Here is a 12,631-nt window from a genome sequence, read left to right as displayed (position 1 = left end):
GGTATCTGCAGGTTCTTTTCTGTCCACTCGAGGGAAGCAGGCACCCAGCGGGAGGAGGAGGAGGCAGGACAGGGAGTAAGGGCGTATCATCTGATCCAGAGGAAGACAGGGAAAGAAGTTACAGTCTGTGCTCGTGGGCCCTGCACTTGTCCACAGTACTTCCCAAGGCCTGGGCAGCTGTCAGAGGCGTGCTTCAATAAGCATGGGGAAGTGTTGCTATGGTAGGTTAGGGGGCCACGCCTTTAGTTTCCTAGCAGGCCCAGGAGCTGAGTGACCGTTTAGGCTGGTTCTCACTTCCCTGAAATCCCCTGGATTTGGCTGCCTTGACAGCTTAGCAGTATAATACCACAGCTGCTGGAATGGCTTACAACAGTGTGCAGATGGCCCCTAGAGAGCTGAGCAAATCTGGGTTCACTTTTCTTTTATTATAATTATTGGCTATTGACTCATGGGCCATATTGTCTCATAGCCATTGGGTAGAAAGTTAAAAGCATTAGCCTCTCTTAGTTTTCGATTTGATAATAAATGGGTCTGGCTAATAATCTGTTTAGCTGGGACACTAATATCTCTTTAACATGGAAACAAATTGCTCATGAGACCCAGTAACAGATTTGATGGGCCTCGCCTAACTTGTAGAGACCCACCGGGGGAGGAGCATGTGCCTGTGGTGGAGGCAAACTCTCCTCTATTGCACACTGGTGATGTGCCAGGCTCTAAGCTGGAAGCTTTACACATACAGCTACCTTCATCTTCACAATAAACTTACTTGTAGCTACTGTTTTTCCCAATTTTCAGGCAAGAAAACTGTCAGGCTAGGAGATTCTGTTCAGGTCCCACAGCTAGGAAGCGGAGGCACTGGAATTCATGATTCTAATGGCCAGAGGGCTTCTTGGTGCCCCAAGCCTGTGCAAAATGCTTTCTATACCTCAGAACAATCCCTTTTGCAGAGGAGGGATCAGTCTCTAAGAAATGAGGTGACCTGCCCAAGATCTCACAGCTTTATAAGTGGTAGAGGTGGGATTTAAGTCCAGGTCTAATTGGGCTTGCTCTGGAATGCACACATGCTTTAAATTGCTACTCTATGCCACATGTGATGGTCCACAGGGGTTTTGCAACAGAAATGGAGCTTCCCGGAATGCTCCTGTCTTGGCAATAATTGCTGTCTTTCCTCACAGAGGAAGCCTTTTTGGTAATGACCATGGGTGAATGGGAGCTGGCTTGTCCTCTGAGGAGTAGAACTGATGCTAGAATAAAGAGAGTTGGTGCTGGTGAAGATAGGACAGGACTTCCCAGAGCTCTTTCCAGAAATGGTTCCCTTGAAAACATTTCAAAGAAGCGAACTCAGCCAGAAAGCTTTATAAAAAAGAAAAGTAGTCCTTCTCATCAAACCCATCCCAGCCTTCCGGAGCCCTTCTAGCCCCTTGAGGCTGGGGCGACCTCTCATCTGCTGCTGGGAAAGACTTTCCATAGGGGTCTGGGCCGAGTGGGGGGCCTGGGCTTTCACAAGGTGCTTTTCTCCTTCACCAATAGCTGTCTACACGGAGTAACCCACCCTAGTGGATGAATCCACGATGGGGATGGCCTCTGGGTCTTGAGAAAGAAGGCGTCTTAATGCAGTAGAGAAGGGGTCCTTCTTCCTTCGGGGCCAGTGGGGAATATGGTGTCACAGACCCTGTTTAAGGCCAAAAGTCTAGCGTGTGGCAGGGAAGTACAGGATGAGAAACCAGGGCAGTTTTCCTTGTGGCCATTTCAGCCTCTGCACAGCCCTGGGCTGTTGTTTAAGACGAGGTGCTGACCTCCGTCTCTCTGGCCCTTCCCCGCCCTGCGGTCGCGTGTCCCCTCTGACTGCCTGTGCCCAGCTCCTAGCCTGGATGAGGGCTGGAGCGATTGGACTCACCGTGTGGCCGGGCCTTCTCCCAGGCTGGCTGGTGGCTCTCTGGGCTCGGGGGCTGGACAGGGGCTTCTCCTTTGGGTTTCTTGTCCAGGAAGTGCGGGTCCTGGGTTCTCCCTGCTTTAAATAGGCCTCGTGGGTGTACTTGCCACTCGTGCAGCCTGATTGCTGCACATTCCAGACTCTGGGATTCCATTGAGGACACTGGTGGTGAAGGAGGGGGTGGTGCTGCTGATTAGACTGATAAAAGACCCAACATAAATGCAATGTGCTCTGATGAGGGGACAGATGGGGCTGCCCTTTGCCCAGCAGGCCGCCTCATTTGTAGAAGAGTTGGCGCATCATTAACCGTGAACTGCGGACACTGGAGCCGCGAGTGCCTTGGAGGAGGCACTGATGCCCATCTTTAATAACCTGCCTTTGTTGGTCTGTCACACTCTCTGAGAGGACCTGGGGTGCAGGCGTGTTCACCCCTGGCATGCCTCCCACCCAGACAACCTGGCCTCTCTCCCCGTGAAGCCAGCGACTGTCATTCACTTTTTAGTAAGGTTAAAAGTTGTTTTGGTGCTGCATTTCTCCTGCTCTGGAGCCTCACGAGAGGCCTGTGGGGCCAAGAGGCTGAGCCGCTCGTGGGAGGGTGTGGAAGTGGGCATGGAGCCACCCTGCCAGCAGCAAGTACTTCCCTCACGCCCGTGGCCCCAGCACCGACAGCTTCCTCTATTCCTTAGAAGAAAAGCTCTGTCTTTCCCATCATTGCAACCCCAGTGGCTGGCTCAGTGCCTGGCGCCTATTGGGAAAAGGACGGGCAAGCACCACTGTCCTCTGCTCCCCAGCTGCCGGGAGTGAGCACTTCCGTCTTTCTGAACGGGTGGTGGGAGAGCGATCGCGCTAGTCCCTCCGGCCAAGGGGCTGGGTCAGGAAGAGGAGTGTGGTAGCCCAGTGCTGGTGCTTAGTGAGGACAGGATGGAGGTTCCCTCCGCCACGGTGCCCGCAGTGGGGGCCACCAGCGTTCATGGTCCACAGGCCACTCCCAGGTAAGTTCATGGGCCAGGATGGGGAACGTGTGTTTTTACCTACTCTGCATTTCCAGAGTGTAGCATGTGTGTGTGTGCACACACACACCAAGGGAAAGAGGCAGTGACAGGCTAAAGTGGGTCCTCTAGCTGGTCCAGCGGCCTGCGGGCTGCAGGATGCATTCCCAGCCCCGGCCCCTCCTCCACTGCTAAGCATGGTGTCCTGCTGGGCCTGTGCTCCAGGCCTGCTTTGTGTCTGGGGAGCACCTCTGGGGAAACCAGCAGGAGGTGCTAAAATGACAGCCATGACCCCCAGCCTCTGCTTTTTCTTTCGCTGTTTCTTGCCTGGCATAGACTTTTCCTCCACTGAGCAGGTGCTTTGTGAGGCTGCAGCCGCCCTAGAATTGTCTGACAGCTGCTCAGCCCAAACCGAGAACTGAGCACAGAGGATTTTTCTCCAGTCCCAGGGGGCTTTCACCCAGCTGCCCTATCACCTGTGCCTGTGGGTGCTGTGGGGAGGGCCTGGGAAACCCAAGCAGGGCTGCCCAAGGATAGAGACAGCCTCCACATCACTCTTCACCTCCCCAGGGATCTGAGGAAGTGGGCTGGAATCTTTCTCTCCTCTGAAGGTGTGGGGAGAGGGAGGGGGAGACAGAGGCTCAGAGGGCGAGAGGGCGCGGAGGTGGAGGGGAGGCCCAGATGCCCCCGTGCACGCTCTGCTCTCCAGCATGGTTTTTGTTCCCCACTGGTCCCCCCTCAGCTTGTGTGGAGGGAGCAGGGCCAAGGAAAGGGCAGACAGTCCCCGGGTTGATTTGGGGCCTCTCCTTGGGTTGTACGCTGGCCTCCCTCGGAGAACAACACAGGCAGAGTGAGCAGAGGGCTTGCCCATCTGCCGACAGGAGCAAACGCCGGCGCCACGCTGGCCCCGCGGACTCGACCACCGCGGCTGGAGCTACCAGTGAGGTGCTCCCTGTTCCCTCCCGGCTCCGCTTCCCTCGGCGGCATGTGCATGTGTGTGTGCGCGCGCGTGTGTGAGGTGGCCGGTGTCGTTTTATCTCCCTTTTTAGTGCTGGTTGGCTGAGGAGTGCAGTGGGGCCTGTGAGGCCTTCGATCAGATGCCCTTGCTGTGCCTCAGTTCCCTCGAACGGAAACTGTGAGGATAGGGTCCTGGTTCCCAAGCTGCATTCTGCAATATTCCTCAGCACAGCTGTGGAGGGTGGGGAGAGCAGCGTGGGGGTCGGGCCCTCGGGCCCCTGCTGCGCCCAAGGAAGGTAGCTCCACGCGGTTCTGTCTGACTCCGTGGGCTCTAAGCAAAGGTCCGCTGCCAGAACAGCTATTGGCCTGGGTCACCAGAACCCCTCTCTGAACCAAGGCCTGTGGTCCTGCAAAGTGGCCGCAGAAGTCCAGAGTATTGGTTGCTGGTTTGGGATAGGTGCAAAGGGAGGTCCCCTAAAGGATGAGTGTGAGGAGACCCCCCCATGTAGCCCATGTAGCCCACAAAGCTCAGAACAGCTCAGGCCCCCACCCACCCCACCCCCAACCCCTCTGGGTCCGGGTCCCTAGAGCCACGACAGAGCTGGTGCCAAACAGATGTGGAGATTCAGGGGACTTGCCAAGTGCTCTCCAGACACCCAGCCTGAAAGGTGTTGTCAGATGCACTTCCTTGGATGTGCGGAGCCTCTGGGCCCCCAGAAAATGAGCCCCCAACTCTTGCGCAGATGGGAGGTGGTGACAACTGTGTTACTGCTCTGTCACCACGGAGGCGCCAGGCTTCCAGCAGCACCTGACGGCTGGGGTCTGGGCTCCCTGAAAGCTCAGGCGTGGCCAAGCCTGTGAGAATCATGGAGCAACAGGATTCCTTCAGGGCCAGCTTTGTGCAAAAAGGCCTTTCGTGTTGCCTGAGCAAATGCAGAAGGCGGTAGAAAGGCCTTGGCGCAGGAAGAGCTGTGGGAGGGAGTCCAGTGGCGCCGGCTTGCCTGCAGGTTGGAAGCCGCCCAGGTGTGCTTCCCTGGAAGCCAGCCTGGGGGTGGGCCAGGGCCAGTGCCAGGATGTCCAAGCTGACCAGCAGCCTGGGCTCCGTGAGACTTGCCCAGGGCTCCTGGCTCTGCTCTCGCGACCTCGCGCTTCTGCTCTGCCCTTCGTCCACATGTGAGCCTCCCTAGACTTGGTTCGGCCCCTGTCTCGGCCACATACCAGCTATGACCTGAGACAAATCACTTCACTCTCTGAGCCTCCATTTCTTCACCTGTGAATGGCAGTGCCCACATCACCCAGGTGCTGTGACACTGTTGGGGAAGGCAAGGCAAGGCAGGTGCGCGGTACATGCTCAGTCAGCGTTAGCTGCTGCCACTGCTGAGAGCCCAGACAGCGCCCTCACCGGGAGCACGAGCGCGCTTCCTGAGGACTGTTAGCAAGTGCCGTTCCCTCAGCGCTTCCCATCTTGCTGGCCGAACCCCTCCTTGCCGTGGTAAATATCTTCCCATGCTTTATTGTGCATTGTTTGTGGCTAAAATGCAAGTGCCCCTGAGCGGGTAGCACTTGTCAGCTCTAAGAAGTTCTGCATGACTGAGTTGCTGATCTTACTGATTGGCCAGGTGAGCGTGGAGCCAGAGCAGCTTCCTGTGGAGGGAGCCACTGTGGGCAAGGTTTGGAGATGGCAGAGGAGGAGCCGAGCCAGACACTGCCCTCACCCCGGGGGAGGCCCTGGGGCCGCAGGCCTGTGGAAGGAGCTGGGGCAGTGCTGGCCTCAGTAACTCCTGGTCGCCTGGCCCAGGGGTCCCATTCGCAATCCCAGGCTCCCCCACGTCTGCCCCTCAGACCCTGTGAGTCCCATATGCAGCTGGCAGGTAAGCAGGTAGCAGGGCAGGGGTGCCAGGTCAGCCTTCATGGTGCAGCCTCTCGGGAAGGAGCAACTTCAGGGCATGCTCTCCCATGGGCCTGGAATCTCCCAAGAGGAGAGATTGTGTTCTGCTCATCCCTCTGTCCCCAGTGCCGACCCAGGGCTGCCGGCCCAGAGTAGGTGTTGGTGCTTGTTTGATTGGCCTGTGGGAAGGGGTGGTCTGGCATTGGTGTTTTCTGTCTCCTGATGAGGTCCCATCCGCCTACCCTAGGGTCCTGATCCCAGCTCCCAGGGAGAGCCAGGTCCCCATTCTACTTTGCTCATCAGACTGCGGGCGAGTCCTCATGTTGGTGTGTGCTGTCTGCAGGGGCCCAGAGGCCCTCCCAGCCCAGCGCTCCCTGTGAGTGGGGAACAGGGCAAAGGAAGAGTTGTAGGGCAAGGACACAAATGGGCACAAGACAAGGTAGACAGTGGCCAGGTAGCATGAGGAGTGCAGCCCTACAGGCTGGGCTGTGAAGCGGGGAGAGCACAAGGCTCTTGGGGAACAAGACCGGGGCTTACCAGGGACAGAAAGAGGAATGTACATCAGCTTCCCTCTGTTTAAAACCCTCAGTAGCTCCCCATGGCTCCCCCTCCCCATGCCACTCCTTGATCACCAGCTCCAGCTGCATCCCCCTCTCTTCCAACTGCCCCAGGGCCTTGGCACAGGCTATCCCTTTGGCCTAGAATCTTTGCTCCTCGGCCCCCCCTTTCTTTTGTCAACCCCCTTTTCTTTCTGTAGATCTTTGCTTAGACATTGCCTCCTAAGTTTTGGTTCCCCAATCTTTCTGACCTGGCAGTACCCACCCATCCTCATGACTTCTGTGCTCTCTTGCCCACACCCCCTGCTCTGTATCCTCTTCTTCATTGTGCTTTTCTGGTCTCAGTTGTACCTGTGAAATCATTTACTAATTTCCTGTCTCTCTCCCTCCCTAGACTATAAGTTCCAGAAGGGTGAGGCCCTGTCTGCTCTGCTCCCCAAACTACACCCCGATGCCTGCACAGCCTGGCCCATCCTGATGCACAGCATTTTTGCTGTGGTGGTGGTGGAAGGACAAGTATGTTTTGACCAATCCATTCAAACTGGACCATCCTCTATGATGGACCATCATCTGTTCAAGATTTACTTCATATGTGGGGGTGTCCCACACTATGTGAATGATGGCAAGGGACATATAGGGGCCAGCGGGTCAAGTCTGAGCACGGTCATGAAAACATGGAGTTTAGGCAGAAACCTAAAAATGGCCATTTGGATAGGTGAGAGGGTCAACCAAATTCTTCCCAGAGAGAGGCACCATGGCCAGAACAGGGAGGTGTCCAGGGTCCCGTGCAAGAGTGGAGTGCGACGTGGGCTCTACCCTGAAGGCAGGGGTGCCTGGGAGATTCTAGGCAGGGCAGGTGCAGGGTCAAGCTGCTTGGGAAGATCTTGCTGTCACAAAAGATGGAGTGTGGCAGGACATCAGGGGCACGGCCGAGGTGTGAGGGGATGGCACCTGGGCAGGGTACAGCCGTGGAGGTGGGGACAAGGGGCAAATTCCAGAGCAATGGAGAAGGTTGACTCTCCAGGACCAGGTGGGGGCCAGACAAAAGGGAAAGGAAATTGGGAGCCCTGGGAGCTGGGAAACAGTAGAAGCGACAGCTGCTCTGGTAGCAAATGGTTCACTCTGGTGAGAACTTCAGGGGCTGTTGGGGTGGCAGAGGCTGCAGAAGTTGGGAGGGGCTGCCTCCGGGCAGGAGACTCGAGGTTCAGAAGAATACCGCAGGTGCACGGTGGATCTCGCAAAGGGCTTTGGGGGAGGGAAGGTGGTGTGACTGTCCTGTCAAGACATGGTTGAGTCCCTCCTTCGGAAACACTGCAAGCATTTTATGAGAACAGGTGGTGCGGTCAAGTGCATCTGGGAGATGTTGGGTCAAAGAGCAGCACTGGATCTTTTCCCAAAGGAGCCTACACGTTGAGCCCCCAATCGGGCAGAGCAGGCAGGACTGTCCACACTTGCTTGACTGAGGATGTTTTGTGGCAGGGATGAGAGAGGGATTCGTGTCCTGTGAGCCTGGGCTCGGGCACCCCCAGCCTTGGTCTTTGGCATCTCGTTGCACAGACCGAGCCCCCTTTGCCACCCCGGCGTTAGGTGTGGCGCTGCGTCTCCAGCCGCCTGCCCCCAGGTGCAGGGACCCAGGGCTGGGACTAGAAGCTGAGTGAAGGCAGAGTCCACGCACAGAGCCTCTGAGCTTGGGGTTTCATTAAATAAACTAAGGGAATTGTTTTGCCTTAAATTGGTTTTTAAGCATAAATAGCCATTAGGGACTGTTTGTTCTTAAGAGACTGAACTCCTCAGAAAGGCAGTCCCCGCCCCAGGAGAGACCACCGGGCAGCCCCCAAGGAGGATTAACCCCTTCGGGTGCAGCCAGTGTGGACGGCATGCCTTACCTCTATCTTGGCAAAACCCAGAACGCGCCCTGCCAAAGCACCCTGTGGGGGGACAGCTATCTGGATGCTCTAGTTAAAACGGGGAGGGGGAGGAGTTGTAGGGAAAGAGAACAGCAGGGGTCCTGGAACACTAGGGTGTCTGGCCGTCCTGTGTCCTGACTCGGGGTGCCAAGTGGGGCCGGAGGCGGAGGCCAGGGCTGGGTCACCAAGAGACTTTATTGGAAACTGGAACACACAAGACACCAAGCACAAACAGCCTAGAAGAACGACAGTGTCATGCCATGAGCCCTCCCAGCCCCAGCCCGCTCCCTCTTTGCACAGGGCCAGGCATGCCTGTGGGTGCTGAAGGGAGGTAGCACAGCCCGCCTCAGGCCAGGGCCCTCCCCGCTCCCACCCCGAATCCCATCGAGGTCCAACCTCAGCTCTCCAGCTGCTTGGCCCACTCAGAGTTTGCAAACAACCTTCTCCCTGCAAACCGACAAAGGAACAGGTCCTGGGGAGGCCCTGGTCACTGGGGCCAAAGCTCTGGTGGCTCCTTGTTCTGGTGCCGTGAGTGCCCTGCTGCACCCTCCTGCGGGGATGCCACTCTTCACAGGACAGAGGGCTGCACTGGGCCACAGGGCTTGCTCTCCTCCCCTGCCCTTGGCACCCCTTCCTAGCCTGCGTCCTCTTGGTTTGGTGGCTGCAGGCTGGCAGCTCGTGTAGACACCCCCTCACTGAGCCTCCAACTCTGCCCACTTAGAGATGGGCTCCTGGGTGGCAGGGTCTCCAGCCCCAGCAAGCCAGCCAGAGGGCCTGTGTGGAGGAGGGCCAGGGGGAGCCAGGAAGAGGCGGGCACTCAACGCATCGCTCCTGCCCCAGACAGACCTGAAGCCTAGTTCATGCAGCTGCAGGGGTGAAACGCAACTGCAGCGCTTGCATACAGCTGCCCTTCTCTCCCAGCTGGCCAGCGGCTCCCAGGCTGGCCCTGCGGGGACCGTGAGGGTGGAAACTGAGGTCCTTCCACCTGCTGGACTCGGGTTGCTCCGTCAGCCAGACGGGTGGCCTCTGGTTTAACTCTCAGAGTTTGGGGGCAAGCAATCCAAAGTTTGGGGGGCAAGGAATGAGACCACTTGCCGAATGCACAGAACCCAGCTGAGGAAGCTGACTGGATGTTTCAGCTGCTTTTGGGGAGAGGGAGGAGGCTAAATGCTGTGCCTCAAGATCCCAGAGAGGAGCTGGACCTCCCCGCCCCCCAGACCCAGCCTGCTCTTCTCATGCAATGAAGAGGGAAAGAAGGAGGGGGCTTGGCCAGGTGGCATGGTGACTAGCAAGGCCGACCATCCCTCCCTCAAACCATGGAACCGGGCCCAGGGTCCAGGGTCCAGGCCCTGGTCCCAGCGAGGCCCCTTTGCCCCTGTGGCTCTCCCGCTCCCCTTCCTCCTGTGGTTACCCCATCTCAGCAGATCACCTTCCACACTGACATCGGGGGGCAGGCTCCGCAAGGTCAGGGCCACGGCCTTGCTGGCCCCAGCCTCCCCCGCCCTGAGGGGGCGCACAGTGAACTCTGCTCTCAGCGCCAGCCCTGCCAGGCCCGCCCTTGAGGCGGGTGGGCGGAGGGGCTGGATCTCCCCACCACGGCGCTCTGTGCCCATTCAGCCAGCACGTGGCAGGGCCCCAGGCCCCAGCCCTGAGCAGGGAACGGCCCTGATGCTCCAGGGCAGTAACGGGGGCTCTGGAAGGAATGGGTGTCTCCAGCACGGGGGAAGTTGAGGCTGCACACAGGCCCGCGCAGGCTCCTCACCCCATCCCCGAGCTGTGGGTGCGTCTGTTCTGCAGCCAAGCTTCTGGCAGGGCCGCCTCTGTGCTCCTGACGCGCATGTCTGTGAAGCCATTCCCTTCACACTCACCGGGAGTTTGTTTGATGACAGATCAGAAAGCGCTTGGCACTTTCTAAACAGTGACTGGCACTGCCGGCTCCAGACTAGGGCCAGTGGGGGAAAGGGTGGCCTGCCTGAGATGAAAACTAGGGATTGCAGACCAGCCTCTGGCCTGTCACTGGGGACCCTGGGGGCCGAGGTCGGCTGGCTCTTTTGCTTTCTAGAGGGCATGAAGGGGCCAGGGGGTGGGAATGTCCTTCAGGTCGGCTGGTCATTCTCCACACATCTGCTCACCCACTGCCCCCCCCACTTGAGCCACCCCCCCCCCACCATCCTGGTCAGCTAGACTGTCATCGCCTGCTTCTCGGCTGCCTCCTCCTCCAGCTCTGAATGTTGAGGGCAGGGACGCTGTCGTGTCCAGCACCCAGGGCAGTGCCTGGCACATGGCAGATGTCCTGTAGACACTGGTTGCATGCTGATGACCACGGTGGGGGTAGAGAGGGGGCTGTCAGAGGCACCCCGGGCCCTTCCTGCTGCCCCTGGCAGACTCCAGTTTATTATTACGTAAGCGCAAACTTGGGCGGGAGGAGGGAGAGCTGAACCACACATCACCACCGCTCCTTGCCTGCCTTCCCCAGACTGCAGTGTCCTTCCCAGCACCCACCTCCCGGGCGAGGAAGGGTGGGTTGGTGCTGCCCACTGTTGGCTTGCTGAGGGTGGCTTCCTGGGGTCCCTGCCTTTCCTCCACAGCAGGTCCCAGAGGTAGGAGCCTGGAAAAGCGCCCCGCACTGGGCTCTGAGAGCAAACACGTCAGGGTCCCAAGGCTGCTGCCCAGGAAGTTAAGGGCCGCAGTTCTGGACCCAGCCCTGCCCTTCCTGACCTGGTGGCCTCGTCTCCCCTTCCCCTTCTCACCCACTGGGGGCCAGTGTATAATAAATAATCCCTTGCGTGTTGGGAGGATTAAATGAGAAAATGCCTGGGAGGTGCTTGGCTTGATGCCTCAATTTCCCCATCCCCATTTGCCCAGTGACACCGCCCTCCCCCCCATGGCCCATGCAAGGGACAGCCTCCCCAGGAAGACAGAAGCCTCTGGAAATCCCTCCAGCCCCAGGGCCCGCGCCCCACGGGAGGCCTTAGGATCCTGCAACCCCTCGGAGCTGGTGGTAGCCGGGAGGGTGGCGGTGGTACCAGGTCCACAGCAGCCTGGCCCCAGAAAACCAAAAGGTTCCCAATGGCTCGAGGCAGACCCATGTGCAGGGGCAAGAGACGTGGCAGGGCGGGGGTTCCCGGCTGCCCGGGGAGGGAGGAGAGCAAGGAGGCTGGGCGGGAGCTGGCCTGGATCTCCTTTGAAGTTGGTGGCTGTTTGGGGTGGGCACAGCAGCCCATGGGACTGGAGGCCTCCCAGGCCTGCAGGGACCCTGGGAGAGGGGGGAGGGCACGCTCCAGGGAGCCAGCTCTGCCTGAGTCCTGGTCTCTGGGACCCAGCCCTCAGCACCAGCCCCGCATGGTCCTCTGGGGAGAGCTGGGCTTTCCAGGCACCACGAACCGGGCCCCGAGGGTCCAGGGTGGCTGCCCGCAGACCCCCCTTCAGCACGGCCCGACGCTCCGCTGGGATATGCTGAAAGAAGTCCCGAGGTGCGGCCTGCCCCGCCCCTCCACATCCCACAACGCTGGCAGCTTGGCCGGGCACCGGGAGGGGCTGCCCGGGGGCAGCGTCCAGAGCAGGGCACAGGCGCTCACTCTCCGTCCTGGCCAGGAGACAGCAAACACTTGGCGCAGGAGTGAAAGTCTGGGCAGGCAGAACTTGGGAACGTCAAGGTTGCCTCCCCTCAGCAGCAGCAGGAGAACTTTCGCTGCCAAATTGGGGGAGGGGGACAGTGAGGTGATATGTGACCTCATCTGCCTGGGGGGCTTAGCGTTGGGGCTGGCTTGCCCTCTCTCCCCGCCCCCCACTGGAGAGCGGGTCAGCAGCGGGGGCCTGACCACGGGGCGTGCGCGAGCAGGGGCGGGGGCGCGGGGCGCGGGGCGGAGGGCACAGGGCGCGGGGCGCGGGGCGGAGGGCACGGGGCGCGGGGCGCAGGGCAGAGGGCATGGGGCACAGGGCGCGGGCCGCTCTAGCGGTCCTCACGGACCGGCCGGATCTTCATCTCGGAGAACTTGAGCGAGTACTGCCAGCCGGTCCAGGAGGACCACTCGACGCCGTCGGCATAGGAGGCGTGGGCGCCGCGCAGGTACTGCCCGTTGAGGTTGGACGTGTGGCAGTTGCGGTACCACCAGGCGCCGCGGTAGAAGGCGGCACAGTTGTTCTCCGAGTGGTCACTGTCGCGGTCCTTGGTGGTGAACCTCATGCCGCTGTGCTTTAGGAGGGAGTCACCTGCGCAGGTACGCGCACACAGGTGAGGCCCCCGGGGGCACAGGTACGCACATGGGAGCACCGTGGTGCCCATGTTACACATGTGAGGCCAAGCTCCCACATGCACACAGACCACATGCCAGCGTGCTGCACTCCCGTGGACACACGTACAGTGCCCCAGCCTACACACACACACCAGTGTGCACACA

General features: G+C 59.4%; 1 protein-coding gene across 1 annotated transcript in view; it reads right to left on the bottom strand.

Annotated features, from left to right (window-relative positions):
• Positions 1-8,408: 8,408 nt before the first annotated feature.
• Positions 8,409-12,631, bottom strand: part of FIBCD1 (fibrinogen C domain containing 1) — a 37,908-nt gene continuing 33,685 nt past the window's right edge. The window contains exon 7 of the mRNA XM_058302213.2: positions 8,409-12,443. Within this exon, the coding sequence (XP_058158196.1) occupies positions 12,184-12,443 (260 nt within the window). The 3' untranslated portion in view covers positions 8,409-12,183. The remainder of the gene's footprint in view (positions 12,444-12,631) is intronic.

This window comes from Dasypus novemcinctus, chromosome 8 (genome assembly GCF_030445035.2).
Source record: "Dasypus novemcinctus isolate mDasNov1 chromosome 8, mDasNov1.1.hap2, whole genome shotgun sequence".
Lineage (NCBI taxonomy): Eukaryota > Metazoa > Chordata > Mammalia > Cingulata > Dasypodidae > Dasypus > Dasypus novemcinctus.
This window is presented reverse-complemented; position numbering and strand designations above follow the sequence as displayed.